The sequence below is a fragment of the Glycine max genome, chromosome 2 (assembly GCF_000004515.6).
Source record: "Glycine max cultivar Williams 82 chromosome 2, Glycine_max_v4.0, whole genome shotgun sequence".
Taxonomy (NCBI): Eukaryota; Viridiplantae; Streptophyta; class Magnoliopsida; order Fabales; family Fabaceae; genus Glycine; species Glycine max.
The window spans coordinates 2,742,264-2,760,874 of NC_016089.4; the positions used below are offsets into that span (position 1 = coordinate 2,742,264).

Consider the following 18,611-nt stretch of genomic DNA (forward strand, 5'->3'; position numbering starts at 1 on the left):
TTCTTGTCTGCCAATAACACCTGTCTCTTCTAATTTATCATGTATTTGTTACAAATTCTTTATTGAAAAGAAATGATCAGTTCATAAATATCACATATGGCTGTCCAGAATAAATAAATCTACTCATTCATTTAACTTATTACAGCCTTATAGTAAAAGTGATTATAAAACTTACAGAAGCCCACTTTATAAAATGGATAGCAGTATCAACTCAAAGAAGAATCATCATAAAATATTTATGCGCAAATCATCAGCTATAGCACCGAATAAATAAATTACAAGAACCAATTGATTAGATGACATGTACGGTTTATCCATTTCTTATACAATTAAGTAACAATTGAATTGAGTGATAATTAAAAAAGCGATCAAAATAAAATAAAATCTCGTAATTCGTCTACACTTTACTCACTCTTATCACAGTGTCGCAAAATCTGGGTCATTCAAAGGGGCTGGGTTATCATTTTTCAACTTTCTGTAATTTATGAGTGCTTGAGTTTACTGTTGTTTCCATGCGGATGAAAATATAACAATAGTATCCATAAAACATCCATTTTGGCCCTCCTAATTTCTACTGGCCATCCATTCATCAGCATTATTGATTGGTGTTTCAATAGCGCTTTCTTAAGGGCATTATATACCTTTAGAGGGCTAAGATGTATATGTTAATATAATCTCAGGCTGTATATATCTTTCAAGGACCAAAGTTGATATCTTCTTCTTTTTTTTTTTTTGGTGAATGCAAGTTCATATCTACTAATCATGTTTTGAGCTGCTCTTTTTAAGAATTGTAATGTTGTACTCTGATTCATGTAGACTGATATTGATTCTCGATTATTTTGTTTGTATTTAATATAAATCACCTTTGAAGTGCATATTGTGAGTTTCTGTTTTTGAGTTCAGAATGAGTTTTTACATGCCTTTCATTTATTTAATTATTTTTGGATTAATGATGATTTGTTCTTAGAGCTTTCCTTTATCAATGGCTGGACGACTGCTTTAAATCAGGGGATACTATCCAAGGATATGTATATACTGAAGATGGATCCTCAAGGTGAACATATAATTGAAGAACTTCTAGCAATCCTCATAAATTACATGGAAAAGATCAAATTATCTTCTGAGGATACAAACCTGTAAATCATGAAAGTAATGGTGATAGAAAAGAAAATGTGCTCTTTTCATCAAAAAGCAGTCATGGTGAAGTTGACAGTTTAGGCCAGGGATCACCTATGAAGCAATCTTGGAACAGTTTATAGGTGTGGAAGCAGCTGCATGCACAAAGCAGCATAGGCACTGGCATGTTTATTAATTGTCTAAAGGGTATGATGGTTTTCCCCAAATAAAATAAGTTTGGTCAACGTAATTTCTTAACTACAATAAATTACAAATTCAAAAAATTAACAATAGAAGAAGATTTTTTTTTTGACAGCAACAATAGAAGAAGAATTAAGGAACATAAATAATGAGAGATTTAGTGATGTGCTTTGAAATTTATTACCTTTATATAATGTTTTTTGTCTGTGTTACAATCACATTACTGTAATGTATAAGCTGGGTTTCTGTTTTACTTATGTTCAAAATGTGCATCTAGATGTTACCAGAAAAAAAAATGCCATTTTAGATGCCTTATTCTTTTTTCTTGTTCAGTGATGCATGTTGTAGAAAATTGTCCTTCACCAATGACTGCAGGAGCATTGAAATCAGGCGAGAAACTATACGAGGAAAAGTATGTAAAGAAGTTGGAAAATTATGTTTTTCACCATCCTTTTTTTTTTATAAATATACCATCTACCTTTTTTCCCCATGAAATGCAGAATTCCACGGCATGTTGTCCTTCACACTTCCCTTGTCCCATGCATGCCAGTATCTCATGTTACCTACATGTGCTCACTACCAAATTATCCACAAATTCTAATGCCAAGAATGTCTTTCAAACCCATTTTTATTGCGATATTTCAGATGAGAGCAGGAGCCCTCTGTAAACCAATTGATATAGAACATGTTGACAGCTCAGCTAGAGTGGACTTTTCCCTCTCAATTTCTCTGATGGAATTAAAATCGCCAAGCCAAGCATGATAAGCTGCTTCTTTCATGTCATAATCAATCTTTGTCACTGAATGCTCAATCTGCAAGGATCATAGACAACAATTATAGGTAACTATTTATCATGGTTTTAAATTATGATCACAATGTAAAGGTTTTTCAACCCGCTGCAACCGCATCAGGAATACAATTGTGGCTGCATCAATCGCATTTTTCTGCAATGTCAAGGGTCATGACGAAATTGTAACCGCAACTGCAATATATTCTAGATAGCAGCCATAGCAAAACCATGCAGAAAATACACATGCTAAATCACTTTTACATTCTTTGATGTCACCATCCCAGTTATACACAATACAATAATCTGAATGCAAATCTATTGGTCAAAACTATAAATTATATAACAAAGCAATTCAAACTCTGCAGCACAGTAATTCCCCTAAAGATGGGGTTACCACTGGATCTTAAGGAGAGATCCATTGCTTGGGGCTACCCTGCAGCACTTATATTTGAATACATTATGGTCTTAAGTCTCAACTAAGCTCCCCTCATCACCAGCCTTTGGATTCTGAAGATTACTCTTTAAATTGGGTTGAGGTTGGGGGATTTCTCTCTCTCCAAGGGAATCTGGAGTGATCTCTATAGAGAAGCTAAAGCTTTCCAGTTCCATTGGCGGATTAAGTGCAACCTGCTGGAACAAGGTTTAAGTCAGCTTATCCAGGTATTCTCTAACGTGCTTTATACTGAGGATGGTGTCCCAATAGTGTATTTCCAAAACTACGGAGGGGAGTAGTTCCCCTCATAAGAATGGTGGAATGCAAGGATCTAGATAGAGCTATTAAGAAATCTTTATTAAGTTGTTTTCCAAATTGGCTATTTTCTTGTGTAAGCAGAGGATGTTTTCATAACCATACTTCATTATCAATTTGATGGTGCACGGTCAATGTCTTAATTATCAATGTTACATTTCTCGGCCGGTCATCTATGGTTAATGAGTTGTGGTGATGTTTCTTTTTCTTGGTGCTTGAGTGCAGGTTGAAGCAGCAAGCAGAATCTAAAGGATTCCGGTTTGATGATACAAGGTTGTTTCCATCTACTCAGCCTTCTGGAGGCAAATGGGTATGGCTTAAAATAATCTTAACTGTTGCATCCTGATTTGCTTGAATTCTCAAGTATACTTGTGCTGCTGCAGGGTGCAAAAGGTAGTGCAAGTTTAAAATTTTATACTGAAAAGGAGATATTTGATTTCCTGGACTTACCTTGGCTTGAACCACATGAAGAAATCTCTAAATATGTGAATGGTTTGCAAGTTTGAAGTGCTACGCTCTCTTGTGCTATTGGAATCTGGTCTCCTTGTTCTCTGCATCCTGTGACACCCTCTACCCCACACATATATGTACTAATAATAAAAGAAATAATTAAAAAAAATTAAACTTAATTCAAGTTTTTAAAACATATTTAAATACAAGTCTTTCAAGAGGGTAGCAGGCTCACATTCACCTTTCTAACATCATCATAAAATTTTTCTAAATAAATAATAAATTCACTTCGGCTCAAACAAGACCGTCTATAAAACCCTATACCCCAATGCCACATCCTATCAGAGCGTTGTGTCTCGACGTCCTTCAACACATGGTTCCTTAAAGCAATTCACCTAGTCATCTGCTCCCCCGAACACAAAGTTCAAGATCATCACATGATCCAAACACAAACAACACACGGGGAGTGAGTTATCACATTCCTAACTAATAGATAAACAAGACAACTAGATATACATATCATATAAATCAAATAAAACTTACTTACACGTAATTCCACCACTTTGTCATTCAAAGTTCACTTTTCAATCATCAATCACATTACACAAGAATCACACGCTCTGATCAAGACATAATAGCACATCAATTTCATAATAAACAATTAGCACGCGCATGAAACAGTTATGCTAAGACTCAAGCTTATATGCAATGTGGTACCATGTCAGTGAAAAACCACCCTGTGGCACTTAGGAGTACATAACAAGACACACCAAACAATGAGTTTGTCAGGTCACTCTCACTAAGTAAGATCATAGGGAGACCAGTCAGGGTCACAGTGTTTTGCGAGAATGCTCCAACCATATGGGATCAACATAGGCTTAAAGGAGCACTCAAATCGTGTGACTCCCAAGGCCTACACTCCGAAGAGTCCGTCAAGGCCTCTCCCTCCTGATTCAGGTCTAACCCAGAAAACATTTTAGCACACAGACTCTATCTATGAACTGTACAAAATACACAACTCCTCAATTGTTCTCAAAATAATTTTAACTCGTCGCCCTTTAAGGGTCTTATCATTAACTCGTCGCCCTTAAAGGGACTTAACATCAACTCGTCGCCCTAAAAGGGACTTAGCATCAACTCGTCGCCCTTGAAGGGACTTATGATCGTGTGATTGTACAATTCATAGTTCACAACTCAATGCACACAACACTTCAATGCACATGTATATCTCAATCATATACATACTCAATTTATCACATACACTTAATCCCAATCACAATGGTATAATCTCAATTTAACATGTTATCACACCTCATGAATCATATACACTTTATCTATGAACTATGCAATACACACATTTACTCAATTGTTTTCAAAATCATTTTAACTCGTTGAGTTCCCACAATGGATCCCATCACAATACTCGTCGCCCTTAAAGGGTCTTACAATTGTGTGATTGCACAGTTCATAGTTCACAACTCAATACACATATCTCATCTCAATACACATGTATTTCATCATCCGTCACATGTTCAATTTATTACATACTCACAGTTTGAATCATCATTTCATAACCTCAACATAACAATTTATACAAAAGATTTTATCACAACATGGGATGTAAAAACTCTGAAATAGTTTCTCACAATTGTATCAAAATCATGGGTCAAACACAAAGACATCAAGAGCACTCAAGTTTATCAATCAATTCTCATCAGGACATCAATTGGTACATAGAACACACTAATATTGTATTTATAATCATAAAGAAAAATTATAATTCAATAAACATCCCAAAATAAACCCAAATTTAGTTCTCTAATGATCTCTACAGATGTTCTCACTAACCCCCAATTGTGAATAACTCATCCCTTACCTCTGAGCGGACTCACGTGTCTTCAGCCAGCGATAGTAACATCTCTAGAGGTTCCCTGAGATTCCTTCAGTTATTCCTCCGACTGCTTCGATAGAATTTTCAAACGTCAAAGAGACGGAGAAGAGATTGAGACCTCCACTTGTACTGTCTTCATGCGATTCCTTTTTTTCCCTCCACGAATATTATCTCAAAAATCCAAACGGTGGAAGTGTGTGCAATTGAATTTCGAACAAAATATCCAAATTTCATGAAACTCCAACGATTAACGAAACCGGGATCGTAGTTTTACCGAGACAGTTTTGGGTTTATGCGGAAAATTAAAATGCTACAATGTGAAGGGTTTTCCTCTAAGCTCAGATATAATTTTGAAATTCCCAACGGTGAGAATGTTCGAAATTGGGTTGCAAATGTGGTACTCAAATTTCACGATGATCCAACGGTGAACGAGTCCGAGATCATCATTTTTCTGAGACAGGTTTGGTGAGATTTGTTTAAAATGTAAATGTTTGTATTTCAAGTTAAACATCATGACTAAACACATTAATTGAAACTAAACACAGCCTAATGTGTTCATTTCATCAGAATGTGGAAGACAATCAAGACTATTGTGATGCTTCCAACGATTTCTACTGTGATGTTTGGAAAGGTTTTTGTAGCATCCCATATAGAAAGCATGTTATGATGTTAACCGTGAAACGTAGGGAGATTATTAACTGAACTTATGGTGCATTTTCCTCAATCATTGAGAAATGGAAGGCGAGCCAACGTAAGGCAAGTCCAACAATTTAGGGTATGTTCGTTTTAACGTTCCCACCCTCAAACGCCAATTCAACTCAAGACTCATAGATTGACCTCATCATACATCAAAGCAAGTGTTGACTGGAAAACAAACACACATTTAGTTATTTGAAGCCTGGAAAACATGTTCTCTTTTATAACCTTAGCAGTTAGCAGGTTTGGCAGCTTTCTAGTAACGGAGCCTTGAAACCCACATCAAGATTGAAATGCATGAAGCAAGCATCACTTAAAAGAAAAAGAATACTTGAGTCTGGATGACATCATTGACAAGTGTCTTGTCATAGGAAATCAGGGGTGAAACTATTTGATGATAAGTATGTAATGAAGTTGGATCATGTCTCTGAACCGAAGGGAGCATTTACAGCCATGCTTAGCAGTTAGAGAATAAAAAAACAAATCACCTTTTGAGAATATTATAATTGTAAATCTTGAAAGCATTGAAGATGGAAGAGAAAATACTCTATTTTCATCAACAAGCACACAAACCAGTCCTGGTGAAGTTAACAGTTTAATTTACACAAACACAAGACCTCAACTTTTTTATGCTGAAATGGAGAGAGCAGATAATTCAAATCCGCTTAATACATTGATAAAATGACCTGTAAAGAGGTCAATAAACAAAGGGGAAAAAAAATAAAGTTTGTTGTGTTGTAAATAGCAATTTAAGCTCACCTCTACAACATTGTAGTGAGTTTGAGAAAAGTTCTATTCGTTACACAGTGCATAAATGATAAAACCATACATCAATACACATCATTTTATTTCAGACCTAGGAACTACACTATAAGCGCTTGGCAGAAGGAAGCCTTATTGTTGGAAACAAATTTCAATATGCAGTTTTAATACATTGGTAAGAAAGCACAACTAGATGTAAGAAAGCTGGTGAGAAGAAACCACGTCAATTGAAGCGATTTTTTTTTTTTTCAAAAGATGGAAGAAATTTAATTCTAGATGTATATAAAAGATATTTTGAATTCTTAATTGAAAGTTGAAAGTTGAAAAATACAGAGTGATCCTTAAGTTTTGATTACTTGAGCAATTTAAACTATTTTTGGATGTTATGTTAGAATTCAGGAGGTGATAAAAAAAAAAATCTGACTTATAAGGAAGGAAATAGAGGAGCAATGCTAAAATTTATTTGACAGTGTTTGAATGCTTAAAATCCTAAAATTTGGTGAAAATAACAAATTAAACTCTTTAAATTTTTAAAATTATTCTCTTCCTATTGTTGGCAAGATATTAAAAGTCAAGAGAGTTATTTCTAGACATACATAAGAAGCAAAAAATATATAGAAAGGAAGGAATAACATCCACAATATACCAGCACACCAATCATAATATTCACTGCCTCCATGAAATCACTTCAACACAGGGAACGTGAGCTATTTTTGGCCAGTCCTCTCCCATTTCTTTCTCACATCGTTTCTCTAACTCGGGATGGCAACCCCAAATCATTAATTCTTTCAGACTGCTAAGGAGACTTAGGCTTGGTGGAAGACATGTCAACTTGTCACAGTTCCAAATATGCAATTGGCGAAGCAAGGGAAGGTTTCCAATGCAATCAGGCAAGAATTCTAGGTTTGGAAGAGACTCTAATCTTAACTTCTTCAGGTTAGTAATATGTTGTAAAGCCTCATGCAAACCTTCCACCTCTTTGCAACTGACAATCCACAAATCCTGGAGACATGTTAGGCCTTGAAAACCAACTGGCACATTCAGTAATTTAGGACATTGAGTAATATGAAATGTGAAAAGGCGTGGGAATATGTTTTCCCCATCCTCCCTTGATAACCTTGTTAGGTTTGGCAGCTTCCTGAGAAACAAACTTTCCAGAGCCATGAAAACTACTCTACTCCTCATATATGTATTTTACATTAATCATGTTATCTATCCTTAGCTCCTTCAAAGAAGGCAGTTTCCCCAATGTCGGAAGTTGGAAACAGCTTTTGCAATCCTCTAGACTTAAATAAGTTAAATATTTGAGAGAAGGAAAAGACATCCATTCTGGAAAATTGACACCTTTATATCCTTCCACCCTCAAACTCTGAAGTTGTTGGGTATCAGGTTGCAGCATTTCAATTTTGCGAGGGCCATATCTCTCTACACAAATATTATTTTGCAAATTCCAACAATGGGAATCACAAAAAATAAATTCCAAAGGTGGTGTATAAAATTCATGATGGTCCAACAATTCTATCATAATTTTACTGGAACATGTTTGTATGCCAAAAAAAAAAGAGAATTTTGGGAAAAAAAGAAGGAAGAACTAATTTGGGAAGAAGAAAGAACTAGATACATAGGTTTTATGGAAATTAAATAGAAGAGCTATTTATATGTTTGAATACTCTAGCCATTCATTTATTATATTTTTTATTATTATTATTTTAAAAAGAAATCTAATTTATTTTTTTATTAAATAAATAACCAATTAAAAGACTCATCTATTTTTTAAAATATCATTTTACTCTATTTATTTTTTAATACTATAAAATCTTTATTTTAATTGACAAGAACTTTTTTCTTTCATTTATTTAATTTTTAAAAACTCTATTATTTTTTGTCCACATGACTAATCATTACGTATCTCATTCTAAAATATTTACTTAATTTAATTAATTATAAAAACTTAAAATACATACTTAATAAATATCAATATATATTTATTTATGAAAACTGAGGTGTTACATCAGAAACAGATTCATTTTTAGATGCCTTGTTCATTTTCTTGTATAGTGATGCTGGCTGTAGAAAGTTTTTCTTTACCAATGGCTGCAGGAGAGCTTGAAATCAGAGGGACTATCCAAGGATAAGTAAGTAATGAAGTTGGATCATCAAGGTGATTGAAGATATTCGAGTCTGGTCCGTGAGCCAACCATTATGAGAGCATTTCAGCCATACTTAGCAGTTACAGAGTAAAAAGATCAAATCACCTATTGAGAATATGAAAATTGTAAATGTTGAAAGCATTGAAGATAGAAGTGAGATATAATTCTCATTACCAAGCAGAACCAGCAGTCTTGGTGAAGTTGAGAGTTTAAATTATGCAAACACAATACCTCAACATTTTAATGCTGAAAAGGGGATTGCAAATAATACAATCTACTTTTTAATACATTGATACAAAGACTGGAAGAGGTCAAATAAACAAAGGAGCAAACAATACAAATATCTGAACATTGTACAGATGCATGTTTTTAAAAGCTTAGACTATACTTCATTACTTCATTGTGAACTTAACTGAAAGGAAGATGCACTGAAATCTTCAAACACGGCCAGTGGGAAGCATCAAATTTGGATCTTAAAGTTGCAAGAGCTCTGATCACAAAGAAAAATATAATTTTCAGTTTCAGAATAAACCATATTGTATAGTACAACAGAAGATGAAAATCTGAAATCTGCATAGAATGAAATATTTCCCATATCTTTCTCTCTGACTAAGACGTTGGACATTTCAAACACCACTAATATGATGTCATCGATTAGCTAGTGAGTAGAAACCACGTCAATTAAAGTGATTTAAACTATTCTAGGAGATGTATATGAATTCTTAATTGAAACATACATGGTGATTATTAAATATTTGATTACTTGAGCAATTTAAACTATTCTTGGACATTAGGAGAAATCCAATATTATATATATTATATATATGAAACATAGGACAAATCCTAAAATTCATTTGACTTTGTTTGGATGCTTAAAATCATAAAATTTTGTGAAAACAACAAATTTTATTCTTTGAATTTTTAAAAATCTATAGGCTCGGCTTGATATAGATGTTGATATGATTTGTAAAAAATATTAAAAGCCAAGCATGTCCTACGCTAGTTGTAGATATATATAAGAATGGGATCCAGAACATACCAGTCACACCAATCATAATATTCACTGCCTCATAGGAATCACTCTAATAATGGGGATGTGAGCTATGAGTGGCCAGTCCTCTCCCCTGTATATGTAGATCATTAATAGATGGAAGGCTAGGGAAACCTGACAACTTAGGACATTCGGTAATTTCAAGTTTGGAAAGGTGCGGGAACATGTTTTCTCCATCGTCCCTTGATAACCTTGTTAGGTTTGGCAACTTCTCCAGTGACAGATTTTCTATAGCCATGAAAACTACTCCACCATCATAAGACTCCTCGAATAGGTGTTTCACATGAATCATGTTATATACATGCATAGTCTTAAGAAAAAGTAGTTTCCCCAACTCTGGTAGTTGTGAACAGACTTTGCGATCCTCTAGCTCTAAATATTTGAGAGAAGGACTAGAAGACATCCATTGTGGGAAATGAACACCATTATATCCTACAATGCTCAAACGCTGAAGTTGTTGGGCATCAAGTTGAAGCACTTCAAGAATCTCCTGAACACTTTCTTGTAATTCACACTCTTCATGGCAACCACAAGTTGTTCAGTTGCTTACTTGACATGCTGGCTTTGCTAGCATCCATTACACTTTTCACTTTCTCAAGATGTTTGATGTGAAGATCTCCTTTAAGCTTCAGTAGTTTCAATTCTGCCATGCATAACCCTTCTTCCTTGCCAACAAAAAACATCGTTAAACTTAGGGAAGCCAACTTCCCTATTTGAGGAGGCAAACTTGATAGTGAGTTGCAGCCATTCAAAGATAACTTTTGTAGAGATTATAACTTTATCAAATTGTTAGGCAACTTTTGGAGACGATGACAATAATTTAATTTCAATATATGGAAATTTCACAATTCACACATCGATTTTCGAAGAGTTACAAAACTGCCTCAGGAAATATTCAAGTACCTTAGATGTTTTAAATGACCAATTGAAGATGGAAAATTCTTCTCTTGGTTCAAAGTGAAACAATTGCAAAGAATAACATTTCATTACATGAGGAGAAAGTTTGGCAGTGTTATACCTATAGGGCGGCAATATATAGGCTCTTAAAGATTTGACTTGATGCAACTGGATTGAATCTGATTTACTCCTCCAACTATGATCAGAGATATGGTGGATTCTTTCAGACAAAGTAGTCACATCATTGTCATTTGTAATGCAACAACCTCTTCAGCAACAACTTGTGATTTCGCCAAATTCATCTGTTTCAATATCCTGAAAAAATGATCTCCCGCGTAATTCATTCCATACACCATGACCAACATCTTCAGCATCTAATATTTCATTAGATGAAATAAACCCATTAGCCATCCAAAATTCAATTAACTCTTGCTTCCTTATTATTTCATCTTTGGGAAAAATTGCACAATAAGACATTGTCTGACTTTTAATGGTAAAAGCAAGTAACTTAATGTAAGGGCAGGCATTAAGGAATTCTAATCCTTTGGTAAACACCACAACGTGCTTTCAGAAATATATTGCCACTTTGTTTTGTCTTTATTGAAATGTAAAAGACCTCCTAGTACTTTTGCTGCAAGAGGCACTCCTCCACACTTTTTTACTATCTCCTTCCCTATACGCTCAAGCCCTACCTCTTGTACCTCATTTGATACAAAGGCTTGGTGTTTAAACAATTCCCAACAAGCATTGTGAGATAGCATTGATAATTCATGAGGAGGCATTGTTCCCATAACTATTGCAACCTTTGAACTACGAGTAGTGACCAAAATGGAAGCACCCTTTCCCCCACAAGCCAATATAGGTTTCAACCACTGCCAAGTATCTTACCGCTCAGACAACACATCATCCAAAACAAGTAGATATCCTTTTCTTTGAAGTAGATCTTGAAGTTTTCTTTGTAGTAGGCCTATATCCAAATTCTCACAGACACACCCAGATGCTGCTTCAATGATATCTTTTGTCACTCTCATCAAATCGAAATTTTCTGAAACATATGCCCAAATTCTTGACTCAAAGTGGTTGACTACCATCCCATGATTGAAGATGAGTTGGGCAAGTGTTGTTTTTCCAAGTCCGCCTTGACCTACAATTGGATAGCCTAATAAATCCTCAGAATGAGAAGCATCACCAACCAACCAAAAAGTTTACAATTATATTTGTATCGTGTTTTCTTCCATAGACTTGTGGTCCATCGGAAAGTGAAGTTGTTTCGCGCCACTCATTGACTTCATTTCTCTCTGGAACCGTCTCAATCAAATGAAGATTAGTTCTTTCTTCAACAATCTTTTAAAAACTGTCACTTATCCTCTTCATTCTCTTAGAAATTTTGATAAGAAAATAAACATACTTGGATGCAAAGAGAGTAAGAAAGAGCTTTGCAACTTGACTAGTAGATTAGACTTGACTTCTTGGTGCTTCAACCGCAATACTTGATTGACCCAATAGTCCAAGATGTCATCCAGCTCGTAAACTGAATCTTTTACTTCTAGCAGCCACTCCCTTATAGCCTTGTTTGACTTTGAGAATAAGGCTTGATTGCAGTGAACAAGCTGTCAAACATTTCCATGTCTCCATCGAAACCCAGTAAGAGTCCATCATCCCTTTGATCTCTAATCATTGTAGTGCAAGACTTCAAATTTTCATGCGCAATTTCAAGAACAGCCCCAGCCATCTTTCCAGATCTAGCTCAAAAAATGAAAATGGAAGAGAGGTTGCATGCTTCAGAAATGATCAAGTCAACAACAGCGCACCAACATATTAAAATTTTGCTGACGGAACTCTCATGGAATTTCGCTAGACGCGTTGCAAGTCTCTAGTAAATAAATTAAAAACCTATTTATAATATATAAAAATTAAGCTTACGGTGATATCACCATGTGAAGTCATTAAGACCAGTGATTTAAAGATTTTGTGTCATTTTATTAATTTAAAATAACATTAATTAATAGTTGTTAATATATTTTAATGAAATAAACAACTTCTCATATTAATAATAATTTAAATTATTTATAATATTATCATGAAAAAATTATTAAATAAAATAAATATAAAAGTTTACACTAATTTAATATTACTATTTATGTATAAATTTATTTATTAACATAATCATTTAATTATAAATTAAATATCAACTCATTTATTACGAAGTTGCTGTAAATTTGTTAAGAACGTATATTCTTTAAATATATAAAATTATTATATTAATATTTTATATATCAAAACATAAAACAATAAGTAAATATGTAGAAAACAAGAAAGCTGTAATTCTTGACTTTTTTTTTCTGAATTTCAGTAATTCTTGATAATTATATATAAGTTGTTATTAATTTAGTAAAATAATATTGTGCTTTTATATATCTATTCAGGTGCTTCATGAACTTTTCCTTGTAATATTCACTGCGCTTAAATATCTTTTTAATTAATCTCTCAAATTTCAGTCAAGTATATTTTCAGTTCTAGATTAAAAATTAATTTGTTGTCTCCCCATTTTGGAAATATATAGTTTCTTTCAGCTTTTCTTCGTAATTGGCATGTATTACATTTTTTTTCTAATCAACAAATACTAATTGTTAATATATTAATTTGTGATAATTGAGAACCGGAACACACTACTTATTCCTTCCTTCCTCCTACTTTTACCACCAAGTTAACCTTAATTATATGATCTCCTGACTCCTATCCTTAATCTTGATCTCTCGGGATATGCTTGATGATAAACCCCTCCGAGAGCTGAGACAAGTTTCTGAAATCTTGCACTAAGAAATGAAGAGGATGATTAATACTGCAATAACCAGTAACAAGTTGCACCACCTCCTGAGAGTCAGTTTGGACAATAATATTATTCATTATCAGAAATTAATACACGGACAGGACCATCAACATTAATTTTATACCACCCTAAGCTTGGTTGGTTTCCACGATGAATCATAATTAGCATTTAGCCATTTAGCAACCTCCATTGGGAGAGAAGCCATCGAGCACACTCTATCAACCTTCTCACACACGTCCCCAGGCAACATACTCCTGAAATAACACTTACTGACAGTTTTTTTAAATATAATGTGCTCGAAATACCATTGTTGTTTTTAATAACAAAAAACAATTATCAAATGGAATGGAACCTAAGTTTTGTATACTTATTTCTTTTAAAACGAACATTTTAGCTAACTACAAAAATTAAAATCTCACATGCATATTAATATATTATTATTAGTCAGGAAAATTAATTACTAAAAGAATATATAAGAATAGGTAAGTCATAAGTGATCAACCTAATAGTTGAAACATACAAGTATAAGGTCATAAATTAAAGCAAAAGATGAAATTAGAGAGGAATTAGAAACACATTTTTTGTATTGATAAGAGTCATATTGCGGTGAAACTGTTGATATTGTAAAATAATGTAAGCTAAATGCTTGGTATTGTAGCATAATAGTCTAGGTTTTCTAGAATTATATATGACCGGATATAAATGGAGAAGAAGCCTGAGATTAATAATTAGGGAGAAGTCTTTTTTAATTTAGTCCCGATACTTTCAATCAAACGTGGTTAAGATTATTATACTTTCATATCAAACTTATTCAAGATAAAAGTTGGTTGTTTAATTAAATAAACAAATCTACTCACCAAAAATCAAAATTTAATAATTTCAGTTTAATTAAATAAATAAAAAATTAACAAACCAATTTGGTTAGATATTTACTAAGTCAAACTTGACTATTTTACTCCTTTACATTTAAACTCATAAATGAAACTGTATATTAAACCTCTCAATTCCCATCCATGAATGCATTGAGATGCTAATAAAGAATGTTTTGATATTCATAAAAATAATAATCTACTATCATCAATTTTTCTACAAGACTCTTATGCTACAATTTGATTGTACACTGAATCAAAAACTAGCATCCATGGCCAACTAGAAAGTCCCATTGCATCTAATATGACCTTTTAGTTTTTAGACCCTACGTGCTGGGAGATGATTTAGACTTTGGCGATCTCACCTCATTAGCAATTTACTAATTATCTTTTGAAGCAAGAGTAGCTTTTAATCCGTACTTGGAGAAAACGTCACTTAAAACAGCCTTTTCCCTGATCTTTAACCTGCACCAGAATCAAATATACATGAGAAAAGAACACAAAGCATGCAAGTCATGCTAAAGCTATATAAAATGAACAGGAAAATCACCTTCTTGAGGATCCAGGAACACCTAAAACTTTTTTGTCTCTATCTTTGGAAGTTGGTTTTTTCTTACGGGCATTCTCCTGTTTAACCTTGGCAGATGACTTCTGCTCAGCTGCATGGTTTCTGTCAACCTGCTCTGAGGGAAGAGAACAAATTTCAGGATCGATCCTCATTTCCACACTATCATCATGATCCACCCCCAAAGTGGAGACAGACTCTTGATTGTCCTCATCATCTTCCTGTTCTTCTCCATTCATCTGATAGTCCAGGTCATCCAAATCATCTGAAGAGTTGGCCTCATCCCAGGAACTAAGGGCAGAACCATCCAAGTTAGAATCCTCATTTGAAACTTCTTCAAAGCGGGCCACAAGTTGCGGAGCAGCATTAAGGTTTTTGCTTAATTTCAGAGAAGAAGATGAAGACTGTACATTTAGAAGCTCACATTTTATCTGCTTCTGAATTTTACCAAAAGTAATAGCTTGTCCAGTGTATAACTCAACAAACCTGAGAGAGAGAACAATGGAATTAGTAAGATACTAGCACGGCAAAAACAACTTAAACAGTGTGTACTGACAGCAAACTCTTTCAATAACCAAAGCACAATAATCAAATTGCACAGATCCCATACATGCACTCATTTCACTTTAGCCTAGTAAAATAACATGAAGAAGCTTGAATCAATTATCCAAGCAAAGAAACTATCATGTACTTGTTTCACATATTTTCATGATCCAATCAAAGGAAACACTTTTAAGGAGTGCTAAAGAGTCCTCTGTGTCTGTATATAAGTATTACCTTTGCCTTTAAAAAAAAAAAGAGTCCTCTGTGTCAAAAGACTCGAACCTCAAAATTCATTTAAAAAAAAATCTCCAATCCTGATAATTGCTTATTACAATAATGTCATGCACTGCATGTATCAGTTAGGGACCAGGGACAGAAGGTATTAAAGATGTATACCAAAAGGAAGCAGCAAAGTGGGTTGATTAGTTAAGTGGGTATACTTTGGAGACTTTGATGGAATATTTGAAGAAGCTTGTGGCAAAACTTATGTCACAGATTGTAACTAGCTGATCATTCAGTTGTAGAACAGATTTTGTCCGTTGGCAGAGTTATTACTCGAAAATAATAATTCATTCTTGATCTCCCTCTCTTGTATTTTCAATTCTTGTTTATTTCTAGTTAATTCTAAATTCTGAACCTATCAGTATCAGACTACACTTAATCTTCCCTTGTTTTTCATTATTATTTTTCTTGGAGTTGTAGATTGGAAGCAGACGATTGAGGTTAGAACACACCTAATTGCATCTTCTTCACACTCGAAATCAACGTATGCAAAACCCTTGCAGATTGGGTCCCTCGTCTTCTTGTTTCCAGTAACAGCTGGGACTATATTAGTTATGCCAGGAATCCCTTGCAAGGCTGATTTCAGATCTTTATGGATGTTCTTTTTCTTTGGTAGGTTCACCAAGCACACTCGACCTCCAATTGGAACAAGTTCTGAATCTGCAAAGTTGCATGGCAATAGATAAGAGTCAGATTTCATATTCAACTCTATAGTCTTGGACATTGGTTGCATATTCAAAAGCAAGACAGACAACAACAAAAAGAACATATGATATTGGACCCTAGCATTTATTTTCACAAGTCTTTAAATTCTTTTCAACCACCGTAAAACAAACTGGAAAATGAACTCCTCAATGAAGGGAACATATTGTCTAAAGTGGGAACAAAAAACTAGAGAGTCAACTATCATGATCTTACCGCTTATTTTTTAAAACCTCAAGTTTTTAATAGAAATATATTACTATATTGACAATATTTATTGAAGATCTAGGATCCCATTAGTTACGGCAGAGAATCCATTCCCCTCAATGAATAAATAATTTAGGGGGAAGCGGCTAATCAAAATTAGCTTTAAATGCATAAAGAGAAGTACTAACAACAAACTCAATGTTTTCAACTCACTGTAATATTAGGTGAATTCCGGGAATGGATCCTAGCTATTCATTAAAAAAATTTAATATAACAAGTTTTATTAAAAAATGGAAGCTTTAAAAATTAATGGTGCAATTGAAAGCACCGCAGGAAGTCATGTTTTTTTCCACTGCAGATGATCCAATTCCACCTAAGTCTCACTAAATAAAGAGCAAGCTCAGTGGGACCTACACCAAAATCAGTGTTAAAAAGAGTTTGTTGGTAGCATTCCTCCATGCATATACTTACTAATGAAGCCAATAGCAAGGGATAAAGGCTTACGTTGTTATGGACAGAGTTCCTTAAGTACTTCAATGTTTTTCTCCAATCAAAATTTGAGTTTCACCTCGATAATCTACCTTATAGAGGTTTGCATTAAAAGTCAGCATAAGTTTATCAAGATGAAACTTCAATTCTAATTGGAGAACAGCCCCGAAAACCCCTAAGCAATTACATGACTCTTGTTGTCTAATGTAGTCACTCAACAAAACTATAGCAGTTATATTTGCATATGCTGATATGCACTAACGAAAAGAGAACTCCATTACCCAATTCACCCTTGACAAGAAAAACACTTCACACCTACACCGGAAAGAAACACAACATATGACGCTTTGAATAGAACCCCATCGTCAATTGCAGAATAATTTCACCGAACAAGTCAACTCTGAAGTCAGAACTAAATGTGTAAATGTCCCCTGATGTGTAAACCGGAGACAATTTGTGTAAACGGTGCCACAATCATGTAATTTTCATACTTTTGACACGTTCAGGGATTAAACAAGAATTTTCTTTCAAGGATTAAATTGACACCGGCTTACACATTCAGGGACCAATGTCATTTATCCAATCTAATTTCAACAAGGCTCCTTGAAGGGCCCAACCCAAAAAAAAAAGGATTTTTGGTTGATAACCTTTCTTCTTTTGAACACTTTCGTTTGAAGCATGCTTCACAGGATTGCTCTTAAGCTTCGTCAAGTTTTCAGCCTGCGCTATTCTACTCTGGCGCATTTCCTCGAGCAGCTTATCCTCAACCGAAGTGTCGTACACTTTCCCTTCTCCAAAACCCCTCGGCTTCTTCTCGAACCATTTGTTCATGTCATCCAACGGAAGCATCCCTTCTTCTTCATCATCATCATCATCAAATTCTTCTTCTTCTTCATCATCATCGTAAGCATCATAAAAATCACCGTCGTCGAAACCGCCGTCCATTACGGCGAGCTCAGCGCCGCCGCGCCGTTGTTGCTTCTTCGCGGCGGCCGCGACAAACACTCCGCCGGAAATATTTACGTTGTGTTGGTGGAATTGTGGGAAGACGAGCCGCCAAACCAAAGAGGAATGAGAATGAAGGGCACGTGCGAGTGCTGGAGAGGGGCACGTGCGTGCGCGAGAGAGAACTGGCGCCGAATTGTACGGTGCCGGAAATGGAGTTGAACGGAGCATTCTTCTGTTGTTGCTGCTTCGCCTCTGCGTTACGTTACCCACACCACAGTCACTCAAAAAATTTATAACTATTTAATAATCTTACATTATTATATAAAAATGTTGAAACACCTTAACAACAAGGTGTCGTGGTGTAGTTGGTTATCACGTCAGTCTAACACACTGAAGGTCTCCGGTTCGAGTCCGGGCGACGCCA

At 34.7% G+C, this 18,611-nt stretch overlaps 1 protein-coding gene, 1 non-coding gene and 1 pseudogene across 2 annotated transcripts; 1 reads left to right on the forward strand and 2 right to left on the reverse strand.

The window, feature by feature from the left end:
- Positions 1–8,945: 8,945 nt before the first annotated feature.
- Positions 8,946–12,365, reverse strand: LOC102669600 (putative disease resistance protein RGA3; annotated as a pseudogene).
- A 2,245-nt stretch (positions 12,366–14,610) lies between these two features.
- On the reverse strand, positions 14,611–18,475 carry LOC100786279 (uncharacterized). The gene is made up of 4 exons (XM_003519756.5): positions 17,887–18,475; positions 16,294–16,501; positions 15,002–15,502; positions 14,611–14,916 (listed from the first exon to the last, which is right to left on the reverse strand). Exons 1-4 carry the CDS (start codon positions 18,413–18,415, stop codon positions 14,832–14,834), a joined length of 1,323 nt encoding a protein of 440 aa, XP_003519804.2. The 5' UTR covers positions 18,416–18,475; the 3' UTR covers positions 14,611–14,831.
- A 62-nt stretch (positions 18,476–18,537) lies between these two features.
- Positions 18,538–18,611, forward strand: TRNAV-AAC (transfer RNA valine (anticodon AAC)). The gene has a single exon. It is a non-coding gene; the product is annotated as a tRNA-Val (tRNA).